Below are 23,372 nucleotides of genomic sequence, written 5' to 3' on the forward strand. Positions count from 1 at the left end.
ATTTGGAAAGGCACACACCTGTCTATAGAAGGTCCCACAGTTGACAGTTCATGTCAGAGCACAAACCAAGCATGAAGTCAAAGGAATTGTCTGTAGACCTCTGAGACAGGATTGTCTCGAGGCACAAATCTGGGGAAGGTTACAGAAAACGTTCTGCTGCTTTGAAGGTCCCAATGAGCACAGTGGCCTCCATCATCCGTAAATGGAAGAAGTTCAAAACCACCAGGACTCTTCCTAGAGCTGGCCGGCCATCTAAACTGAGCGATCTGGGGAGAAGGGCCTTAGTCAGGGAGGTGACCAAGAACCCAATGGTCACTCTGTCAGAGCTCCAGAGGTCCTCTGTGGAGAGAGGAGAACCTTCCAGAAGGACAACCATCTCTTCAGCAATCCACCAATCAGGCCTGTATGGTAGAGTGGCCAGACGGAAGCCACTCCTTAGTAAAGGCACATGGCAGCCCACCTGGAGTTTGACAAAAAGCACCTGAAGGACTCTCAGACCATGAGAAACAAAATTCTCTGGTCTGATGAGACAAAGATTGAACTCTTTGGTGTGAATGCCAGGCGTCATGTTTGGAGGAAACCAGGCACCGCTCATCACCAGGCCAATACCATCCCTACAGTGAAGCATGGTGGTGGCAGCATCATGAACTGGGAGACTAGTCAGGATAAAGGGAAAGACGACTGCAGCAATGTACAGAGACATCCTGGATGAAAACCTGCTCCAGAGCGCTCTTGACCTCAGACTGGGGTGACGGTTCATCTTTCAGCAGGACAACGACCCTAAGCACACAGCCAAGACATCAAAGGAGTGGCTTCCAGGACAATTCTATGAATGTCCTTGAGTGGCCCAGCCTGAGCCCAGACTTGAATCCGATTGAACATCTCTGGAGAGATCTTAAAATGGCTGTGCACCGCGCCTTCCCATCCAACCTGATGGAGCTTGAGAGGTGCTGCAAAGAGGAATGGGCGAAACTGGCCAAGGATAGGTGTGCCAAGCTTGTGGCATCATATTTAAAAAGACTTGAGACTGGAATTGCTGCCAAAGGTGCATCGACAAAGTATTGAGCAAAGGCTGTGAATACTTATGGACATGTGATTTCTCAGTTTTTTTATTTTTAATAAATTTGCAAAAACCTCAAGTAAACTTTTTTCACGTTGTCATTATGGGGTGTTGTGTGTAGAATTCTGAGGAAAAAACGAATTTAATCCATTTTGGAATAAGGCTGTAACATAACAAAATGTGGAAAAGTGATGCGCTGTGAATACTCCGGATGCACTGTAATAGATAGGTAGATAATTTTAATTTTTAAAATGGCCTTTTTTTGTGAATATAAATAGAAAAATATTAAAAATATACGCAGTCAAATGGCAAACAAGCCCAATATTCAGAATAAAACAAAAGAGCCATATATCAGACTACCACTACTCCCCCTTTACACTCTTCCTACTCCGCACAATAATAAGAACATGTTGTTGATGCCCATCAATACTTTTCATTCCCAGAAGAGCACCAGTTTGCCCCCCTCCAAAGCCCAGATTACCTGTAGTGTCCCCCACATGTTGCTGAACATTTCTAAATTGTTTGTTAGCTTGGGGTACATAAATTCGAGTTTCAGTCGACTTTTAATTAAAACTTTGAAGAGCAGCAGAGCGTCGGTCCTCATGAGTTTTTTTCTCTTTATTTCTCCTCGTTTTTAAGATTGCCAGTATGGCCTGTCCTAAGAGGAAATTCCCAATAACACAGATAGATAGACACGGTAGGAGTTATTGCTGTAGTAGGATTGGTGTGGGATGGCTGGTCACTGGAAGAAGGTGGCAGTGGGAGGGAAAATTTATTAAAGAATTGCTTCATGGCGTTAGCTTTGTCCACATCCTTGAGCACTTGAGCCCTGGACTGCTCGAGTCCAGTAATGATGCCCAGTTCATTCCCAACACCCTCCATGTTATTCTGAGTGAGTTTGTTTTCTATTTTAGCTCATTAAGCTTCCTTTCCCTTCACTCGGCTTTTTATTCAGCATCAGAGTCAGCAGTTTTCTGGATTGCATTTCATCTCTTTTGTTACTGGCTAAGCTCCACTGAACAGGAACGAGTCACAATTTGTCACAGTCACTGGTTCTAGTTTACTGTCCTTCAAGTATCAAAGGTTGTTGTAAATGGTACCGTTTCATAGCTAACAGTGCAGGGTCTCAAAGTGTCTTCCTGGTGCACTGCAATCGTTTTCCTATTTCTGTAAACAGCCCACTGACCCTTTAAGTCACGTGCCCAAAGGAACACAGTGAGTTAGTGGCAGAGTTTAAATTGGCAACCCAGTGCCTTAGGCCGGGGGCACACGACACGACATTCAGGCAGAGAGCATCTCAAATCTTAACAATTGTAGTCGCTGGATCTCATCTCCTTGATGTCAGATGACATAAACAGGAATCACAGAGAAAGAAACTTCTCAGTGTGGCTTAAAATTTCAAAAGTATCACAAATTAGCTGCATTTCCACAACCAAGTGGCTGATGAGGCCAATGGCTGTATAAATATTTTCCAGATAATGTGACTTCAGCCACTGTCTCCATCTTTCTTTTACTTTTACGATAAAATGAAACTTTAGAATCACCAAGCTGTCTTCTGTTTCTGTTGTCCAAAACACCCATTGATCTTCTCTCCTTGTGGCCAAATTGTCTGCACTGAACATCCAGCTGAACCCCCACTGCTTGTAAGATCTCACTTACTCAACAGGAGCCCATCTCTAGGACTTTTGTCACAGATCAATAAGAAGACTAAATCACTGGGAATGTCACACTAAACGATTTAATGTCACAAATATGAGACACGACTGTAAACAGGTGGCTAAGATTATGCAAATGAAGGCTAAGACAGAAAATTTGTGGGAAAGTCATGTAGTGTGACAGAGGCTTTGGTCACCAGAGCATACTGCCAAAAAGTGTGTCCTGTCATAATAGTAGTCTGTTCCAGCATCATGTTCCTGGATCTCACTCTGGAAGTAAAGTTCAGGACTTTAGAACATTAGAATGTTGGAAATATTTTGACGAGAACAGGCCATTCAGCAAAAGATCACCAGTCATGGACATTGATTAGTCCTGATTATATTACTGCTCGTATCTATCTATCTATCTATCTATTATATAGTGCCTTTCATATCTATCTATCTATCTATCTATCTATCTATCTATCTATCTATCTATCTATCTATCTATCTATTATATAGTGCCTTTCATATCTATCTATCTATCTATCTATCTATCTATCTATCTATCTATCTATCTATCTATCTATCTATCATATAGCACCTTTTCTATCTATCTATCTATCTATCTATCTATCTATCTATCTATCTGTCTATCTATCTATCTATCTATCTATCTATCTATCACACAGAGCAGTGGTTTGTCGATTAGACACAATATGGACCCTAACAATTCAGGACACGTCTGGCTGGCATGGCGCCCAGGCGTTTGTGCCATTTCCTGTCTGTTGCACGTGTTATGAAGTTTGAACATGCCATTGGATTGCAAGTTTTTCACACTTCTTCAGATGTGTTGAAATTTTTTGACGCAGAGGCTGCTGTTAGTGCTGCTTTGATTTTATGAGCAAGTCAATCAAGAGAGGGTGGAAGGAGAAAATAAATTCATTCATACAGGCATTTTAACTTCAAAATGCAGAGCATATCATTGCAACACATTGAAATGAACATTTTATCTTCTTTAATGACTAGGAGTGACATCTTCCTGTTATATGAGTGCTTGTTTTTATACCGTAATTTTCAGTACCTTCACAGAAAATTTCTATAACAGCCCATTCTTAATACATTTGGTCTGCTACATCTTATTAAATGTTTTGCTCATTTGCTAATCTGATGTCACTAAGCTCACATGCTTTGGCCCTGGTGATGTGCCTTGTGATAAGAAGTGTGAGCTTTGCCATTGTACTTGCATATCACATGAATATTTACAGTCTAGTTCTCTTACTTTACTGAACTAATTTCATCATTGCTCCCCTATACTCCCCCCAGATTTGAGATGACTAACACCAGTATTGTACTTGAAATATTTTGTGTGGAGCTCATCAATCCATTAGGTGACATAGTTGGTAGCTGTCATCTGAGGAGCACCATTTATGACAGTTAAGGGACTGCAAAGGGTTGTAGAAGTATAATAATAATGTACAGTATATATAAATATATATATATATATATATATATATATATATATATATATATATATATATATATATATACATATATATATACATACACACACACACACGCACACACATATATAGTATGTATATAGTGGTCCACAGGAGATGCTAAAGTTCTCCAAACTCCCAACACAAAGGCTTGGACAGAAGTTCACTATCTATAAAGAGTTTTTATTGTGTGAAACTCTTACTGAGGTAATCATTTCCCACATCACAACCAGCTCTAATTATCTATACAGCACTGTCGCCTCTCCTACTCTTCTCCAGCAAGCTTTGTCTTCCTCCTTCTCCTCCTGACTGGCTCTCTGTGTTGCGGTGGTCAGCTCCTTTTATGTAACACTCGGGAACACATTCGGTGTACCGAAACTGTGGCTTGAAAGCACTTCTGACTGAGGATGGAGCTTGACAAAATAGGCCTTGCTAGTACCCTCAGCACCCCCTGGTGGCACCCACGGAACACAACATGGCTGATTCAATGCACTCAAATTCCCAGTGTGCCCTGTGGGAATCTGGGGTGGTACTGAAACCCAGAGGGACTGCCATCTAGCATTTCAGGAGAGACAATGCCTCATGTGAACTGTCTTTCCTGGTCCTTTTACGCCATGGGCATCCCAGCCAGGTAAGGATCTTGGTTCAGTTTTGGCAGTCCTTGTATGGCATCCCTCACTATTGTATATATTATATCTTTCCGGGGGTTTCTGCAGTCAGCTCAGGCCCTTTTGAGAGTGCAGGAGGAATATTTCTTAGCAATGTCTTCCATCTGTTTGTAGGTGAACTCTAATGTTCAGTGCATTTGCCGGAGCTTTACACTTTTCAGGTTCCAAAATAAGAACACACATTTGCCAATCATGGATCCATTTACAGGGACGCTGTAAAGAGTAGATGGTGGCCCCTGGCCATATATTGATTGTCACCCAACAGGGAGCACATCAGCACTTTTTAAATAGCCTGCTTGAGTCGTCTTCCACTTCTCTCTTTCTATCACCCTATCAGCTGGTACACATGACTTCAGCTCTATTTATTTATGGTCTCAATTACCAGTTTTAATAAAGTAAAGTCTATGGAATAAACCTCACAAATCACAGTGGCACACTTCAAACCTCTGCCTACAGCCATTGATGAAAATAAACCCGAGGAGTGGGAAACCCTTCCTCACCCCACCTGCAGTCATCATACTACAATGTTACTGAGTGAGCACCATTACCCGCTGAGTGACATTTATGAAAGTGAAAGTACAGGCACTGTGTACACCAAGCGGGCGCGTGCCACTTAAACTTGGCCCAACATTTAGCTTAATTCCATCCAGCTGTCCCTTATTTTACAAGCTACACAAATTTGTTGCCACCCCCCAAGATGTTGGGGTTTGCTGCAGTGTTTGCTTTTGTCCAGGTCACCATCCATACCTGTTCCATCATAGAATACTGTATGTTATCTCTTTTCTGAATTAGATAACACACCATCACTACAAACTTCATGGAATAAGTTATACCAGCCTTACTTAAAATGGTCTACATCTCCCAGCAGTCCCATTGGTATAAACTTATTGGGCAGATTCAGAGGGTGCAGGGGTTGCTGGGAAAAAAATTAATCAGGTGCGGTCTTTGAATAGGAATCATAAAGATGCCAAGGAATCGCGATCATCTGTAAGTTTTGTTTCTACTCATCACACACACCATTGGATTACAAACGGCCACTACTATGGATTTCAGTTTCGTCTGGACGTATGTGCTGCCCTGTGCCTGCTTCTCCTCATGTTTCATCCAGCATTTCCCCCCTGGCTGGGGTTCAAAGTCATGTTTCTGGTCTTTTGCTTCTAATTTTGTATCATTTATTTGTGTAAATGCTGGTGACGGGGAGTGTTTCTTGTGTTTCTGTACCATGCTATTGCTTTCTATGTTTCCTGGATATTCTCGACCCTGTGCTCTGTTTTTTTAACTACGATTTTGGATTCTGTATTGGGAGTTTGTTTACTTTGAATTACTTTTGCTTTTCAGGCAATTCGTTTGTGCTCTCTTAAAGAGCTTTTGTTAAAATAAAACTTTTATTTTATAAAGATCTGTCACTGCCCTTTGGCCGTCTAGTCGGGGTTTTGACGTTGATCCACCCCTCCCCCCTCTATTTTTTAAAGTGTTTTGGGACTCCCGCATGTTACAAAGTTTTTCAGTGTAGATTTATCTTGGTTGGTTTGTTTTTATCTGAGGGAATGCTCCCAATCACCACCAATCCTTACAGGAACCTGGTAGGACAAAACTTGATGTTTCTTTTATAGGGCTGCTCACAGGGATTTCATTTCACAAATCATTATCTGCTTCTGTTGTACTGGACTGTGTTGACTTTGTGTTAATTACTATGTAGTGTATATACAGTGGTGCTTGAAAGTTTGTGAACCCTTTAGAATTTTCTATATTTCTCATAAATGTGACCTAAAACATCATCAGATTTTCACTCAAGTCCTAAAAGTAGATAAAGAGAAACCAGTTAAACAAATGAGACAAAAATATTATACTTGGTCATTTATTTATAAAGGGAAATGGTCAAATATCACATATTTGTGAGTGGCAAAAGTATTTGAACCTTTGCTTTCAGTATCTGGTGTGACCCCCCAATAACTGCAACTAAACGTTTCCGGTAACTTCTGCTCATTCCTGCACACCGGCTTAGAGGAATTTTCTCCCATTCCTCCGTACAGAACAGCTTCAACCCTGGGATGTTGGTGGGTTTCCTCACATAAACTGCTCACTTCAGGTCCTTCACAACATTTCAACTGGATTAAGGTCAGGACTTTGACTTGGCCATTCCTGACCATTCACTTTATTCTTCTTTAGCCATTCTTTGGTAGAACGACTTGTGTGCTTAGGGTCGTTGTCTTGCTGCATTCATACGTAATAACAAAAAATTAAGTACAAGTGAACACTGGCAACCATACAACCTGATAAATGCTGATACAGTGGTACCTCGGTATACGTCCTTAATCCGTTCCTGATCCTTGCACTTATACCAAACAGGACGTATACCAAACAATTTTTTCCCATAAGAAACAATGGGAAAATGATTAATCCGCTCCTATGAAAAAAATTCTATTGTTATTGGCATATTATGCATTGATGGGGTTGTATAAAATAATTTAAACACTGCTTAATACCAAAATACATAAATACAAAAGCAATTAGATGAAATAAATGAAAATTTAACCTCACTTTATTTTTTAATTCACAGTCGTAGATACCGTCGTTCGGTATGCAGCAGCCAAGTCCCGGATACGCATCACACCTTCACACTTTTCAACAACCAATTTAAATTTACGCGAAAAAACACAAAATCATGTGAAAATTCACAGAGAATTATAGTGCGGGTTTTTCACTGAATGCTAGCAACTGGTGTACTGACGCTCGTGGACAGTCGTGGCTTTGTCTCAAGAGGAGTAAACAAGGGTAGCGCACATGCGGTGTTCTAGCGCTGGTTGTATTCCAAACAAAGGCCGTATACCAAATAAAATTTTTCGCGTCCAAACAGGACGTATACCAAGTTGGACTTATTCTGAAGCGGACGTATACCGAGGTACCACTGTATGTAGTTTCAGGCTGCACACGGACTTGTTTGTTACTTAAAATGTTTCAAGTCAAATCATCATTTCTGGTCAGCGTTCTTCAGGACAGGCCGCATGCCTGTCTCAACATGGTTGCTGACTTGTGCTTCTCAGTGTTGTCTTCTTTTCAGTGTGAGAGATTCTCATTCATTGTGATGGTGTCCGAGAGAGTGAGGGAGGGATAAAGCAACCAAAGGTATACATTCTCTGTTCAGATCCTACAGCCAATGGGGCGTCTTGGTATCACTGATAGCTTCGGATTCAAACCAATCCCAAAGAGACAACTTTAGACCAACAGAATTCTGGTCTGACATGTTCCCCAGTTACTGGCTTATTTTCACACCTGCCCCCCCCCCCAAAAAAAAAAAAAACATGTGTTGAGTGAAGCTTGCCAGCTGGGTAGTTTGGCTTCCTGTTGGGGGGGTTGATTGATTGAAAAAGAGGCTTGAGATTTGTCACACTGGTTTTAGGCCCCTCCACCAACCATGCAATAAAATTCTCCAGTCTGTCCTAAAGGGGGGTCATTAAACATGAAAGCTTCTCACCAATTAGACACTAATATTACATTGAATTGTCTAAGTTACAAATAAAGACATACACAATATTTATCAAATTACAAGTTGTGCTTGAAAGTTTGTGAACCCTTCAGAATTTTCTATATTTCTGCATAAATACGACCTAAAACATCATCAGATGTTCTAAAAATAGATAAAGAGAAACCAGTTAAACAAATGAGACAAAAATATTATACTTGGTCATTTATTTATTAAGGAAAATGATCAATATTACATATTTGTGAGTGGCAAAAGTATGTGAACCTTTGCTTTCAGTATCTGGTGTGACCCCCAATAACTGCAACTAAAGCGCTTTCGGTAACTTCTGATCATTCCTGCACATCGGCTTGGAGGAATTTTCACCCATTCCTCCATACAGAACAGCTTCAACTCTGGGATGTTGGTGGGTTTCCTCACATGAACTGCTCGCTTCAGGTCCTTCCACAACATTTCGATTGGATTAAGGTCAGGACTTTGACTTGGCCATTCCAGAACATTCACTTTATTCTTCTTTAACCATTCTTTGGTAGAATGACTTGTGTGCTTAGGGTCGTTGTCTTGCTGCATGACCCACCTTCTCTTGAGATTCAGTTCATGGACAGATGTCCTGACATTTTCCTTTAGAATTCTCTGATATAATTCAGAATTCATTGTTCCATCAATGAAGGCAAGCCGTCCTGGCCCAGATGCAGCAAAACAGGCCCAAACCATGATACTACCACCACCATGTTTCACAGATGGGATGAGGTTCTTATGCTGGAATGCAGTGTTTTCCTTTCTCCAAACATAACGCTTTTCATTTAAACCAAAAAGTTCTATTTTGGTCTCATCCGTCCACAAAACATTCTTCCAATAGCCTTCTGGTTTGTCCACGTGATCTTTAGCAAACTGCAGACGAGCAGCAATGTTTTTTTTGGAGAGCAGTGGCTTTCTCCTTGCAACCCTGCCATGCACACCATTGTTGTTCAGTGTTCTCCTGATGGTGGACTCATGAACATGAACATTAGCCAATGTGAGAGAGGCCTTCAGTTGCTTAGAAGTTACCCTGGGGTCCTTTGTGACCTGCCAACTATTACACGTGTGCCTTGCTCTTGGAGTGATCTTTGTTGGTCGACCACTCCTGAGGAGGGTAACAATGGTCTTGAATTTCCTCCATTTGTACACAATCTGTCTGACTGTGGATTGGTGGAGTCCAAACTCTTTAGAGATGGTTTTGTAACCTTTTCCAGCCTGATGAGCATCAACAACTCTTTTTGTGAGGTCCTCAGAAATCTCCTTTGTTCGTGCCATGATACACTTCCACAAACATGTGTTGTGAAGAGCAGACTTTGATAGATCCTGTTCTTTAAATAACACAGGGTGCCCACTCACACCTGATTGGCATCCCATTGATTCGAATTTCACCTTCAAACTAACTGATCATCCGTGAGGTTCACATACTTTTGCCACTCACAAATATGTAATATTCGATCATTTTCCTCAATAAATAAATGACCAAGTATAATATTTTTGTCTCATTTGTTTAACTGGTTTCTCTTTATCTACTTTTAGGACTTGAGTGAAAATCTGATGATGTTTTAGGTCATATTTATGCAGAAATATAGAAAATTCTAAAGGGTTCCTAAACTTTCAAGCACCACTGTAGATGTAATGTTTTCTTGTGGGTCAGATATACAGTGGAACCTCGGTTTACGAGTGTTTTGCAAGACGAGCTAAATTTTTTAATTAATTTTGACTTGATAAATGAGCGATTTCATATTAGCTGATCTAAATTGTTTTCCACGTTTACATTTGATGTTAACTGATCTAAATGGTTTTCCACAATTACACTCGACTTACTCAAGGTATCTATAAATTTTGAAGCAGAATTACAATCTAGATGTCGCACTGTCTTTGTTTTAATCTGCGAGTGCGCTGGCATGGGCAGAACTAAATCAAACGTAATTAAGAAGTGATCGGAAATAACTACATTTAATGGAGTAATATTTAAATTTTGAATTTCAACTTTGTAAGTTATAATTAAATCTAATGTATGGTTATGATTATGAGTTGGACCTTTGACAATCTGACAAAATCCTACTGAATTTAACAAATAAGTAAAACATTTGCTAAAAGTGTCAGTTTCCACACCAATGTGTACATTAAAATCCCCCATCAGAACTACGTGATCATAATTTATAGCCAAATCAGACAGAAGGTTGCTAAATTCAGTCATGAACAATGAATATGGCCCTGGTGGTCTGTAGACTAGCACTATAATTGTGTTGGAATCTGTTTTAATATTTAAAATGAATGCCTCAAAGGATGTAAAGTTGCCTAAATTTTTAGGAGTGATTTGCATTTTGTTACAATGAATTATTCCAAGGCCTCCTCCTCGACCAGAATCTCTAGACTTATGAAGGAACAGTATCCATCTGGTGACGCCTCAGCTAGGGAACAGTGTCACATTTACTAAGCCAGGTTTCAGTAAGAAGACACAGATCAGATTTTGTACTTAATATTATATCATTTACCAAAACAGCTTTAGTGCCAAGAGAGCGAATGTTCAATAAACAGCATTTAAAACTGCATGGTTCTTTCTGAACTGCTGATATATTTTTGTTTTAATTTGAATTAAATTTCTATTACAGATGCCCCTGGTAGAGTGTCTGGTTTTAAATGTTTCTTTTAAGTATTATGTACATCTTTCTGTGTTTATTCCCAAGTGGTACTGACCTAGGTTAAGTCGCATGTATTTTGTGGGTGGTTCCCCAAGGGGCGGGGCCACCTGCCAATCACTGTCAGGAATGACCCTACACCCTATTTATGGGAGGGCCTTCCATAGTTCCTGGTGGTTCATTACAAATGTGCTGGTGACGGGGAGTGTTTCTTGTGTTTCTGTACCATGCTATTGCTTTCTATGTTTCCTGGATATTCTCGACCCTGTGCTCTGTTTTTAACTACGATTTTGGATTCTGTATTGGAACTTTGTTTACTTTGAATTACTTTTTGCTTTTCAGGCAATTTGTTTGTGCTCTTTGTTTAAAGAGTTTTATTAAAATAAAACTTTTATTTTATAAAGATCTGTCACTGCCCTTTGGCCGTTTAGTTGGGGTTTTGACGCTGATCCCCCTCTATTTTTAAAGTGTTTTGGGACTCCGCGTATGTTACGAAGTTTTCAGTGTAGATTTATCTTGGTTGGTTTGTCTTTATCTGAGGGAATCATCACCAATCCTCACAGGAACCTGGTAGGACAAAATTTGATGTTTCTTTTACAGGGCTGCTCACAGGGATTTCATTTCACAAATCATTATCTGCTTCTGTTGTACTGGACTGTGTTGACTTTGTGTTAATTACTATGTAGTGTATATACAGTGGTGCTTGAAAGTTTGTGAACCCTTTAGAATTTTCTATATTTCTGCATAAATATGACCTAAAACATCATCAGATTTTCACTCAAGTCCTAAAAGTAGATAAAGAGAAACCAGTTAAACAAATGAGACAAAAATATTATACTTGGTCATTTGATTATAAAGGAAAATGGTCAAATATCACATATTTGTGAGTGGCAAAAGTATGTGAACCTTTGCTTTCAGTATCTGCTGTGACCCCCCAATAACTCAACTAAACGTTTCCAGTAACTTCTGATCATTCCTGCACACCGGCTTGGAGGAATTTTCACCCATTCCTCCGTACAGAACAGCTTCAACTCTGGGATGTTGGTGGGTTTCCTCACATGAACTGCTCGCTTCAGGTCCTTCACAACATTTCGACTGGATTAAGGTCAGGACTTTGACTTGGCCATTCCAGAACATTCACTTTATTCTTCTTTAGCCATTCTTTGGTAGAACGACTTGTGTGCTTAGGGTCGTTGTCTTGCTGCATGACCCACCTTCTCTTGAGATTCAGTTCATGGACAGATGTCCTGACATTTTCCTTTAGAATTCTCTGATATAATTCAGAATTCATTGTTCCATCAATGAAGGCAAGCCGCCCTGGCCCAGATGCAGCAAAACAGGCCCAAACCATGATACTACCACCACCATGTTTCACAGATGGGATAAGGTTCTTATTCTGGAATGCAGTGTTTTCCTTTCTCCAAACATAACGCTTTTCATTTAAACCAGAAAGTTCTATTTTGGTCTCATCTGTCCACAAAACATTCTTCCAATAGCCTTCTGGTTTGTCCACGTGATCTTTAGCAAACTGCAGACGAGCAGCAATGTTTTTGGAGAGCAGTGGCTTTCTCCTTGCAACCCTGCCATGTACACCATTGTTGTTCAGTGTTCTCCTGATGGTGGACTCATGAACATGAACATCAGCCAATGTGAGAGAGGCCTTCAGTTGCTTAGAAGTTACCCTGGGGTCCTTTGTGACCTCGCTGACTATTACACGTGTGCCTTGCTCTTGGAGTGATCTTTGTTGGTCGACCACTCCTGGGGAGGGTAACAATGGTCTTGAATTTCCTCCACTTGTACACAATCTGTCTGACTGTGGATTGGTGGAGTCCGAACTCTTTAGAGATGGTTTTGTAACCTTTTCCAGCCTGATGAGCATCAACAACTCTTTTGGGAGGTCCTCAGAAATCTCCTTTGTTCGTGCCATGATACACTTCCACAGACATGTGTTGTGAAGAGCAGACTTTGATAGATCCTGTTCTTTAAATAACACAGGGTGCCCACTTACACCTGATTGGCATCCCATTGACTCGAATTTCACCTTCAAACTAACTGATCATCCGTGAGGTTCACATACTTTTGCCACTCACAGATATGTAATATTCTATCATTTTCCTTAATAAATAAATGACCAAGTATAATATTTTTGTCTCATTTGTTTAACTGGTTTCTCTTTATCTACTTGTAGGACTTGAGTGAAAATCTGATGATGTTTTAAGTCATATTTATGCAGAAATACAGAAAATTCTAAAGGGTTCCTAAACTTTCAAGCACCACTGTAGATGTAATGTTTTCTTGTGGGTCAGATATACAGTGGAACCTCGGTTTACGAGTGTTTTGCAAGACGAGCTAAATTTTTTAATTAATTTTGACTTGATAAATGAGCGATTTCTTGCAATACGAGTAGTATGGATACACTTTGTCTGCTGAGCGTCATGTGATCACAACTGAGCTGATGGTTCTTCTCTCTCTCTCTCTCTCTCTCTCTTCTCTTGAGGGCAATCGTCTCCTATTCTCCGTCTGAGTCTGTGTGCCTCACTCATATAGTCAACATCCGTAACGGCGTATACTGTTTACTACAGCATAGTGACTGTGTGTGTGTGCGTGCACGCGTACGTGTGTGCTGTGAAGTGCGAGTCCCCATCTTGCGCCCCAAAACACAAAGCTCAGTCTCAGTACTTTAACAACACCAACTTTATTCAGCTTGAAACAGCAACAGCGCTGTTATTTATTGTAGCGGGATCTTTATAATGTTCCTTGTAACACCCATCGACAGCAGCGCTTATAGCATTTCTGCGATCTTTTGGATGTGCTTATACGGCTTAACTGCTACAGCGTTGGGAGACTGCGATTGCTTTGGGGCGCTCTTCGCGTGTCATCCTGTTGGGTGGAATCCCACATGAGTTTAGAAACTCACTCACACCAGCCATGATTATTTGTAAAGGTAAAGTGCAGGTTAATTTGTTTTATGTATTTTTACTTTATATTTTGTATTAATCATTTTTATATGAATAGTTTTGGGTTGTGGAACGAATCCTCTGAGTTTCCATTATTTCTTATGGGGAAATTCATTTTGATATACGAGTGCTTTGGACTGCGAGCATGTTTCCAGAACGAATTATGCTCGCAAACCGAGGTTCCACTGTATATAGTTCCATGTCATCTGCATATAGCGATATTTTCTGTTCAAGACCTTCTCTGAAAATCCCTGGAATACTGTTATTAATACAAACTGGTGCTTTTGGACTGGCATACAGTAGTCTAATCAATGCACATACTGTATGTTCAGGCCAAGCCCAAATTTATGTAAAGTGGTGAACAGGTAATTCCATTCGACCATATCAAATGCTTTTTCTGCATCCAAAGATAATAAGATCCCCAGAGTGTTAGAATTCATGGGTGATTATATTACATTAAATAGGCATTGAAGATTGCAAACCAAATGTCTACCTTTAACAAATCCCGTTTGGTCTTGTAATACCTACCCCATAAATAAGCCCTAGTCAAGATCGTCAGCTGAAAAGTAAGGCTCCTAAGGCCGGGTTTATACTTCACGTGATGCGCCGCGTGTGCCCGAAACATCCATTAAATTCCGAGAACACCTTGCCACAATATCTCTGAAAAGGATGTTTAATGATTACATCCATCAATTAAGGAATGTGCCCATTCCAGCAGCATCGGCACGAGACAGAAACAAAATCTCTGGATGGGGCATCAGCGCATCGCAAGGTGAACACAAGCACACACACACACTAACGTCATTGTAGATTCACCAAATCTCTAAACCTTCATGTCTTTGGATTGGAAACTGAGCACGCTGTGGAAACCCACCAGGAAAACATGCAACCTCCAGGCAGGGATCACAAGGGACGTGACTCCCTGCGAGACAGCAGTGCTACTGCTCTGCCACCGTGCCACCCCATATGAGTTATTATTAACAGTATTCATTATTTAAACCAAGTTAACGATTTATCTGTAAAATGTAACATACAGTACTTATTTTAATGCATTTCATCGTGAAAGTGCTATCAAGTATAAATCTAAGAATTCTAAATGTGCAGAGAGCTGGGATCTCGTAAATTTAATGTGTTCTGTGTGGCGATGCTGCTTGCCACTGCTGTCAGGTCCAGAGGAAGCCCCATAAGCGCGTAGCGATTTAACAACTGGGTCGGTTTTAAGATGACGTTTACGACGGTCTGCTTTAATGATAAAGTAAACTACGAGGTTAAAGTGGACATTTAGAGTTTAAAGCTGAAATTTCCACTTTAATCATAAAATAGACATTTTCATTATGTATGTTGACGTACGTCAAGTACGCTGCTGTACATTCTGATGGTATTGTGAAGGTGCAAAAAAAGACGGCGCAGGAGATGGTATGTGAGACTTTTATAACGTATCATGTCATTACTTTGGGGAATATGCGATGCTTGAATATCAAAGCAAAATGAATGCATTTGTACGTCGGCACTTTGCTTCACTACATCGAACCGTTCATCAAACATCGAAGCGCGCACATCGATCCTGGAGGATCCTAAAAGCGGCTGGAGTAGCAAGAAATTCAGGCTGGAATTCAGGGTTTGAATGTGGAGAGTTATGACGATATTCCAGAAGAAGATGACATGACTGTATTTGTATAAATATATATTGTTGTACATGAATAAATATAAGATATCCCCTGAAAATAAGCCAGAGAGCATCTTTTGGAGATAAAATGAATATAAGATCCGGTCTTATTTTCGAAGAAACACAGTAATACCGAAGGAAGCACTTTCTCAATCCTTCTAGCTAGGACTTTGGAGAGTATCTTAACATCATTATTCAGAAGTGAAATTGGTCTGTATGATGCACATTGTAATAAGTCCTTATTAAATGGTAATTAATGCTTGGAGAAACGTTTGAGGTACAATGTTTTGTCTCTAGCCTTGATAAATGTTGCTAATAAGAGGGGAGCTAACTTAACTGAATTTTTTTTTATAAAATTCAGCAGGGTAGCCATCGGGACCTGCTGCTTTCTCACTCTGAAGTGAGTTTATAGTGTCTAGTAATTCAGATAATGTCAGAGGATTATTCACTTCCTCTGCACTTAGAGTATCTAGCTGTGGTATCCATAATGTATCAAAAGCGCATTTGATTGAGTCTTGTGTTCTTTAAACTGAGTAGAATATAATGACTTATAGTAATCTCTAAATCTGTGCATTATATTTTCATGTACATTTTTCTTTGTGTTCACTTGTTCTTGGTTATCTCCCTTGTGTTTTGTAGGTGGCTCCCCAAGGGGCGGGGCCACCTGCCAATTAATGCCAGGAACAGCCGTGCACCTTAAGGGAAGGTATTTCATTGAACGCCCTTGGCAGTGGAGTGTTTTCGTGTGTTTTGCTATTGCATTGTGATTTTCCAGATATTGAACCCTTGCTCTGTTTTTGACCTTGCCTCAGGATTTTGTATCAGGATGGTGTTTATTAATATTTTTTTAAACTTCCATTCTGTTTTGACCAATACCTTGACATTCTGTTTTGGGACTTGCTTGCTGTGTCTACCTCGCCTCTTCAGGTATCTCCTTTGGACTCTGTTAATTTTTGTTAAAATAAACCTTTTATTTTTATGAACACTTCCCGCGGGCATTTAGGTGTCTAATCAGGGTATTTGACGGTGTTATCCCCTTCTAGTGGGCCACTTTGGAAAGTGCTTTGGCACCTGCGCCTCCAGGACTTCTCAGATGAACACAATAGATAATCATCGTGGTTGGGGAACTGGGGTGGCTTTCATGTACACGTTTTTGTGTAATATTGTTTGTTCTTTTTTGTTATTTGATTAATATATTCATTGTTATTCATCGGTTTATTGTGCTGCGTATCAGTGTCTCTGTGCGTGCCGGGTGAAGGCTGGATGTGCTCCTGGGGTCCCTGTAATAAAATAAGTAAATCAGCGTCTTTGGATGGTGTGAATCTTAGTGTCCGCTACCGCTACATAGTAACATAAAAAATATCATTTCGAGTGACGTATGTCTGTAAAGGGAAAATTCTATTACAATAAACAGCATGTTGTACACTGCAGAAACGTAGATTTGGTGCTCACGTGGCACAAATGTGATCACAAAAATGGCCGCCAGCTAATGAGACTAAGCGCTAATGCTCTGTTTTTGTTTTGTTTTCACAGTCGACCCTTGGATATGTGGCTCTGCTCATAAGCACGTTTCACGTCCTCATATTCGGCTGGAAGCGGGCCTTTGAGGTCGAATGCTACAAGTTCTACATGCCCCCCACGTTTATCTTGGCCCTGGTTTTACCCGTCACGGTCATATTAGGTAAAATATTCCTGTTACTGCCTTGTATGAACAGACGGCTTCGAAGGATTCGCCGAGGCTGGGAGAACAGTCACTGCAGAGAGGATCTTTCTGGGACTGCGGCGCAAGTCTCTCCAGAAAGAGTTACCATCATGTGAGAAGAAATAAAATTGAACAACAACAACAACTTGTAGTCAACCCAGTTAACATACTGTGTAAATGTAACCCGACGTGCTCAAACACTCAATTGCCACCCCGGCCCATTGAAGACATCGAGCTGTTAAATCAGACAGACGTGTGTTACGTTTGCTTTGTGCCATGTAGACGTAATCATCAGGTAAATCTGAAGCAAACACAACTCCTTGTACTTCCCATAGTGCTATTTTTGTACATGTTTTCTTTCTGGTAGGTTTGCTTTATGTCAGTTTTAGGTTAACTGAATCAGTGTCTGAAGGAAATCATGGAGGTGAAAGACAAAACATGCAAACTGCTTGGTTTTGGTGCAACCTGTGGTGGTCTTTAAAAAATCTGATTAGCCTGACTGAGCAATTAGCCGCAGGACTCCCACCTTACGTGACAAATCTACTGCTGCAAACGTCATTCTGATTCGTTTCAGAAATTAAGAAGAGCTTGAAAACTAGCAGAAAATGTTAAATACGTCTTCGGTCTGAGCTGCTTTGAGGTTGTATCTGCAGTCTTCCTCGGTGGCTGGCACCAGCACACTCACCCGCAGCCCTTTGTGTTAAAATTGTATAACAAAAAAGAAAAGGATTTGCCATATAGACAATAGAATTGGATTCAAATATGTGAACAGTAAATGTATGCAGATATGTTTCACTGCCTAAAGAGTACTCAGTTCTTGGACATTTTTACATTTTATTGTTATGCTTGAAACAACATTGGATTTAAGTTGGCATTTTTGTCTCGAATCAACTGAACAACACGCTTTAATGTTGACGTTCAAAAGAGATCTCTGTAAGGTGGTCTAAATTAATGACAAATATTAAACACTGAATAACTGATCACATAAATCTTAAATGTGACACCCGTAATCATCACAAGGGGCAGCCCATTGCTTTTACAATACAATACAATAAAATGCAGTTTATTTTTTGAATAGCCCAAAATCACACAAGTAATGCCACAATGAGCTTTAACAGACCCTGCCTTTGGATAGCCCCCCAGCCTTGACTCACTAAAATGACAAGAAAAACTCCCAAAAAAAAAATGGAAGAAACCTCCGGAAAGGCCATTCAAGAAAGGCCATTCAAAGAGAAACCCCATTCCAGGTAGGTTGCAGTGGGTGTCAAAGAGAAGGGGGTCACGGCAACACAATACAAAGAACAGAACACAAGTAATCCTCAATACAATAGTGCACTAGTAATATTACAAGTGCAGAGCAGAATTCAACGGGAGATGATATCCCATAATACAATTTGTATTTGTTTAGAGTCCTGGAGTCCTTGGCCATCAAGCTGCCTCCCCCTATTGGCCATTCCACAGCTGAGACAGCGCTGGGCCAGCCAATCCGATGACAGGACCCCACTACTTGATGATCCCTGCAATCCTCCGTCAGAGATGACTTTATCTTAGGCAGGCAGAACAACTTGGCATGTGGGCCGTGGGCACCAAGTGGCACATTTGAGTACCTAGAAGAGAAACAGAAGAGGTGAGGGTTAGTATCCAATTCTAACTATCATGTTATTTATGTTTTAGTGCTAATGACTAACAACAGAGATGAAGTCTGCACAGTTAATCAGCAGCTCTAGTCAGGGTGTGCTAAACTGAAGTCGTGAGTCTTCAGCCGGGATGTGAAAGCTGAGACCGAAGGGGCATCTCTTATAGTAGCAGGCAGACCAGTCCAGAGGTCATCGAATTAGTTCAGTGGAGGTCACCTGTCGGGGATTTCTACAAAGTTCAACTTGTGGTGAGTCAGTATGAGTGCAGCAAAATCCTGGAGGGAAACCTGATGGAGTCTGCAAGCACCCTGCGCCTTGGAAGAAGACAACAAGCTCAAGCATGAAACTAAAGTTAAACAGGAATGGCTTCAAAACCACAATGTGAATGTTCTCTAGTGGCCAAGTCAGAGTCCAGACCTCAATCCAGTGGAGAGTTTGTGGTTGTTCACTCAGGAGCTCCGTGACACCTGACGGAGGTGGAGCAGAAGAATGGAGAAAATAACAGAGCTGATAAAGAGAGAGCCCTAAGCGCATGGACTCAAGGCTGTCATGGCGGCCATTCTCTAAATCGGCGGTTCTCAACCTGTAGGGCGTGAAGTAACAAAAAAGGGGCCACAAAGATGTGAAAAAATGAAAACAAGAATCGAAAATATGAAAAATACATCTATTGAAACCAAAACAAATGAACTTAAACTACATTCTGATACTAGAAAAATAAATATAGAGTTAGATAAATGTCGTAAAAAAGTAGGTATAATAAAACTTTTAGTGCTGTATCGGCAGCAAAAAATATAGGAATACATTTTATTAGGGTTTCAAAAAAATGTTAGGGGACACAATTAAAACTGTTATGAAAAATCGGGTCGCAAATACTTAAAGGTTGAGAAACGCTGCTCTAAATACTGACATGAAGGGGGTGAATGCGTGTGAGATCGATCACATATATATATATACAGTATAATATACAGTATATATATATATATATATATATATATGTAATAAACTGAGACCACTTTGCAGAGATCTGTTTTCACTTTGACCTCAAAGAGTTTTTTATTTCTATTGGCCAGTGTCAAAAATGGCAAATTAAAACCACTTTGACCCAATGCTGTATAACAAACAAGAAAACCTCCAAAGGGAGTTAAAACTTTCATTGATGCTGCATATCAGTGCACATGGATAATAATGGAACTTACTTTCTTACTTTATGTACAGTATATACACATCCATCCACCCATCCATCTAATATAACACCCTTCACATCTATCTACCTATCTATCTATCTATCTATCTATCTATCTACTGCATAGAGAGCAGCAGTTTCCAAATTCAGTCCTCAGAGACCTCTGTGGCTGATGATTTTTACTCCTTACCAATTTAAACATTATAATTGGCTGATGTTATGAATGATGTCCAGCAGGGGTCAGTGCTGTTTTTAACATGTATAAATGATTTAGCAAGTGAAGGGGACAGGCAGATAATCGAGAATCCATTGAATCATCACAGAGGGACTTGAACAGCAGACAGGCTTGGCAGATTTGTGGATAATGAAATTTAATGTCAGTAAATGTAAAAATTACACATAGGAAGTAAAATGTTAGGTTTGAGTACACAATGGGTGGTCAGAAAATCGAGAGTCCACCTTATGAGAAGGATTTAGGAGTCGTTGGAGACTCTAAACTATTGACTTCCAGACAGTGTTCAGAAGCCATTAAGAAGGCTAACAGACTGTCAGGTTATATAGCGCCTTGATGTGTGGAGTACAAGTCACAGGAGGTTCTGCTCAAGCTTTATAACACACTGGTGAGGCCTCATCTGGAGTCCTGGGTGCAGTTTTGGTCTCCAGACTACTAAAAGGACATAACAGCACAAGAGAAGGTCCAGAGAAGAGCGACTAGGCCAGGGGTCCCCAACTCCGGTCCTGGAGGGCCCCAGTGGCTGCAGGTTTTCATTCTAACCCTTATCTTAATTAGTGCACTGTTTTTGCTGTTAATTAACTTCTTTTGTGTTCATTTTAATTGACTTGGTTTTTTTTTTTAAGATTTATTCCTCTGAATAGCTTCTTTCCTTAAATGGCACCCAAACAGAAATCAAATGTGAAGTGAATGAGCCAACAGAAGACCATTTAAGCCAGGGCCTCAAACTCCAACCAATTTCACTCCAACCAGTTGCTTAATTAGGTTCAGATTTGTGTTGTTAATTAAACTCGCTCTTTAATTCCATGGCTTGTTGCTGCTCTCATTGTGTAATTGCACACATTTCTGAAATTGTTGGTTTTCTCTTTTCTAAGAGCACTGTTAAAATGTTTTGGTGACCTGAGCAGATAGATAGATAGATAGTTAGATATGAAAGGCACTATATGATAGATAGATAGATAGATAAAAAGGCACTATATGATAGATAGATAGATAGATAGATAAAAAGGCACTATATGATAGATAGATAGATAGATAGATAGATAGATAGATAGATAGATAGATAGATAGATAGATAGATAGATAATCAGATCAGCATCCCTGAGACCTTCACCTTTCTTTATTTTCAGATATTGTATGATCGACACAGTTTGCTGGTCATGTTTTGGTTCATTTTATATCTCATTATTGTTTGGCTGCTAATTAAGGAAAAAGAAACAATTAAGGGGTCTGAGTCTTCAAGAGCAAGTCAAATAAAATTAATTCAATAGAAGTTAATTAGCAGTTAAAACAGGTCACTAATTAAGAAAAAGGGTTAGAATGAAAACCTGCAGCCACTGGGGTCCTCCAGGACCGGAGTTGGGGACCCCTGGACTAGGCTGAGTCCAGGGCTACAGGGGATGAGTTACGAGGAAAGATTAAAAGAGCTGAACCTTTAAAGGAGATTAAGAGGAGACCTGAGTGAAGTGTTTAAAATGATGAATAGAATCAGTCCAGTGGATCGAGACAGTGACTTTAAATGAGTTTAACAAGAACAAGGGGGCACAGTTGGAAACTTCTGAAGGGTAAATTTCCCTCAAGCTTTAGACACATAGAATAAGTGACCAAGTAGTTTGGTGGACAGGGCGACTTTAGGGACCTTCTAATTTAAAAAATACTTGATGACCAAAATTCACCAGTCACATGCGAGTCCATAACTGCACAAAATCTTTCGTTAGACATGTGTTTGTAAATGTGAATATATTGTTTTTCTGGTCTCTCTCTCAACCCTACCTATTTATCTAAAATACGCCTGCCTTTTTAAGTTGGAGAGTTGAGCAAAATTTTGAAAGTCATTACCCTGGAAAATGTTTTGGGAAGCACTGGACCTTTCCATACTTCTACAAGTGGAGCCATGGCAGCATCAGTTGGCCCTTCCAAGTAACACATGGAGTCAGCGGTGGGATCTTTGTAGTCTAACTTCTTACTTACCAGGAGCAAACCCCTTTATGTTATCTATAAGGCACATTTCAAACAAACAAGAGGATCTAACAGGAGCACAAACGCCCTGCAGGGTATTATTTCATGAATACAAACACTTCATACAAGCTAACCTCTAAGGTAGTAGAGACAAGTAGTGAATGACATGCCTGAGGACACCATTGAAAGTTGTGGAGACAGAAACTAAGAAGCCTTTTGTTACACAGGGAGTCAGTAGAATCCAGAACAAATCACGGAATGATGGAGATCAGGAGGAAGCCCTGACCATTTTCAAGAAGTTCCTACGTGACGTACAACATTAGGACAACTCAGCTATGGGCGATGGGCTGAATGGTCTCCTCCTGTGCTGACAAGGTGGACATTTCATTTTAGGTTGGTGTGGACTCATCGAAGATCAAACCCGTGTGATGCGTCAGCCCATCGGATCTTCAGGCGGCTTCATTCCCATCTCAAGGACAATGTTGTGGAATTGTTTGGTGGCTGGGATGACAAATTGAATTTGATTATGAAATGGAACGTGTGCTTTGTTGAATTTCATTGAATGTTAATGTTATAATATTTTATTAAACAAGTGAACAATGAAGGAATTGGCACAAAACGAAATGAATCACAAAACGAAGTAGTTGATCGTTTTTTTAAAGTACAACGGCTGTGGTTTAATTAAACGACTTGTCCATGTCTGTCTTCATCATCATAGCATCATAAGCTGACACTCCGTACTTCAGATATGTTCTGCAGCAATATAGAAAAGGAGATGTGCATTAGTTTTATTTTTCAAATGAAATAACTAATATTTTTATACACGTAGTTGTACTAAAACGTAAATGGATAAGGTGTAAGCCAAATGTATTTATGATTCAAATTGTACTGTAAAGGATAAATGATTAGCATTTACTTAATGGACAGTAATGTAGAACTGAGCCGTCCTGTACGTGTCAAAGGCATTTATGTCCACGTGTGGTTATTTGAAACCAAAAATTGTAACTTGTGTCCGATTCCTACTTGGTGTG

The 23,372-nt window shown here is 40.1% G+C and overlaps 2 protein-coding genes across 2 annotated transcripts in view; one reads left to right on the forward strand and one right to left on the reverse strand.

Moving 5' to 3' along the window:
• LOC120530111 (metalloreductase STEAP2-like) overlaps positions 1-18,249 on the forward strand; it is a 49,275-nt gene extending 31,026 nt beyond the window's left edge. The window contains exon 5 of the mRNA XM_039754287.1: positions 17,162-18,249. Within this exon, the coding sequence (XP_039610221.1) occupies positions 17,162-17,446 (285 nt within the window). The 3' untranslated portion in view covers positions 17,447-18,249. The remainder of the gene's footprint in view (positions 1-17,161) is intronic.
• Positions 18,250-18,757: 508 nt separating this feature from the next.
• The window catches only part of LOC120530112 (Y+L amino acid transporter 2-like), a 54,937-nt gene continuing 50,322 nt past the window's right edge, over positions 18,758-23,372 (reverse strand). The window contains exon 10 of the mRNA XM_039754289.1: positions 18,758-18,937. Coding sequence (XP_039610223.1) covers positions 18,873-18,937 — 65 coding nt within the window. The 3' untranslated portion in view covers positions 18,758-18,872. The remainder of the gene's footprint in view (positions 18,938-23,372) is intronic.

Source organism: Polypterus senegalus, chromosome 5, assembly GCF_016835505.1.
Source record: "Polypterus senegalus isolate Bchr_013 chromosome 5, ASM1683550v1, whole genome shotgun sequence".
Classification (NCBI taxonomy): Eukaryota; Metazoa; Chordata; class Cladistia; order Polypteriformes; family Polypteridae; genus Polypterus; species Polypterus senegalus.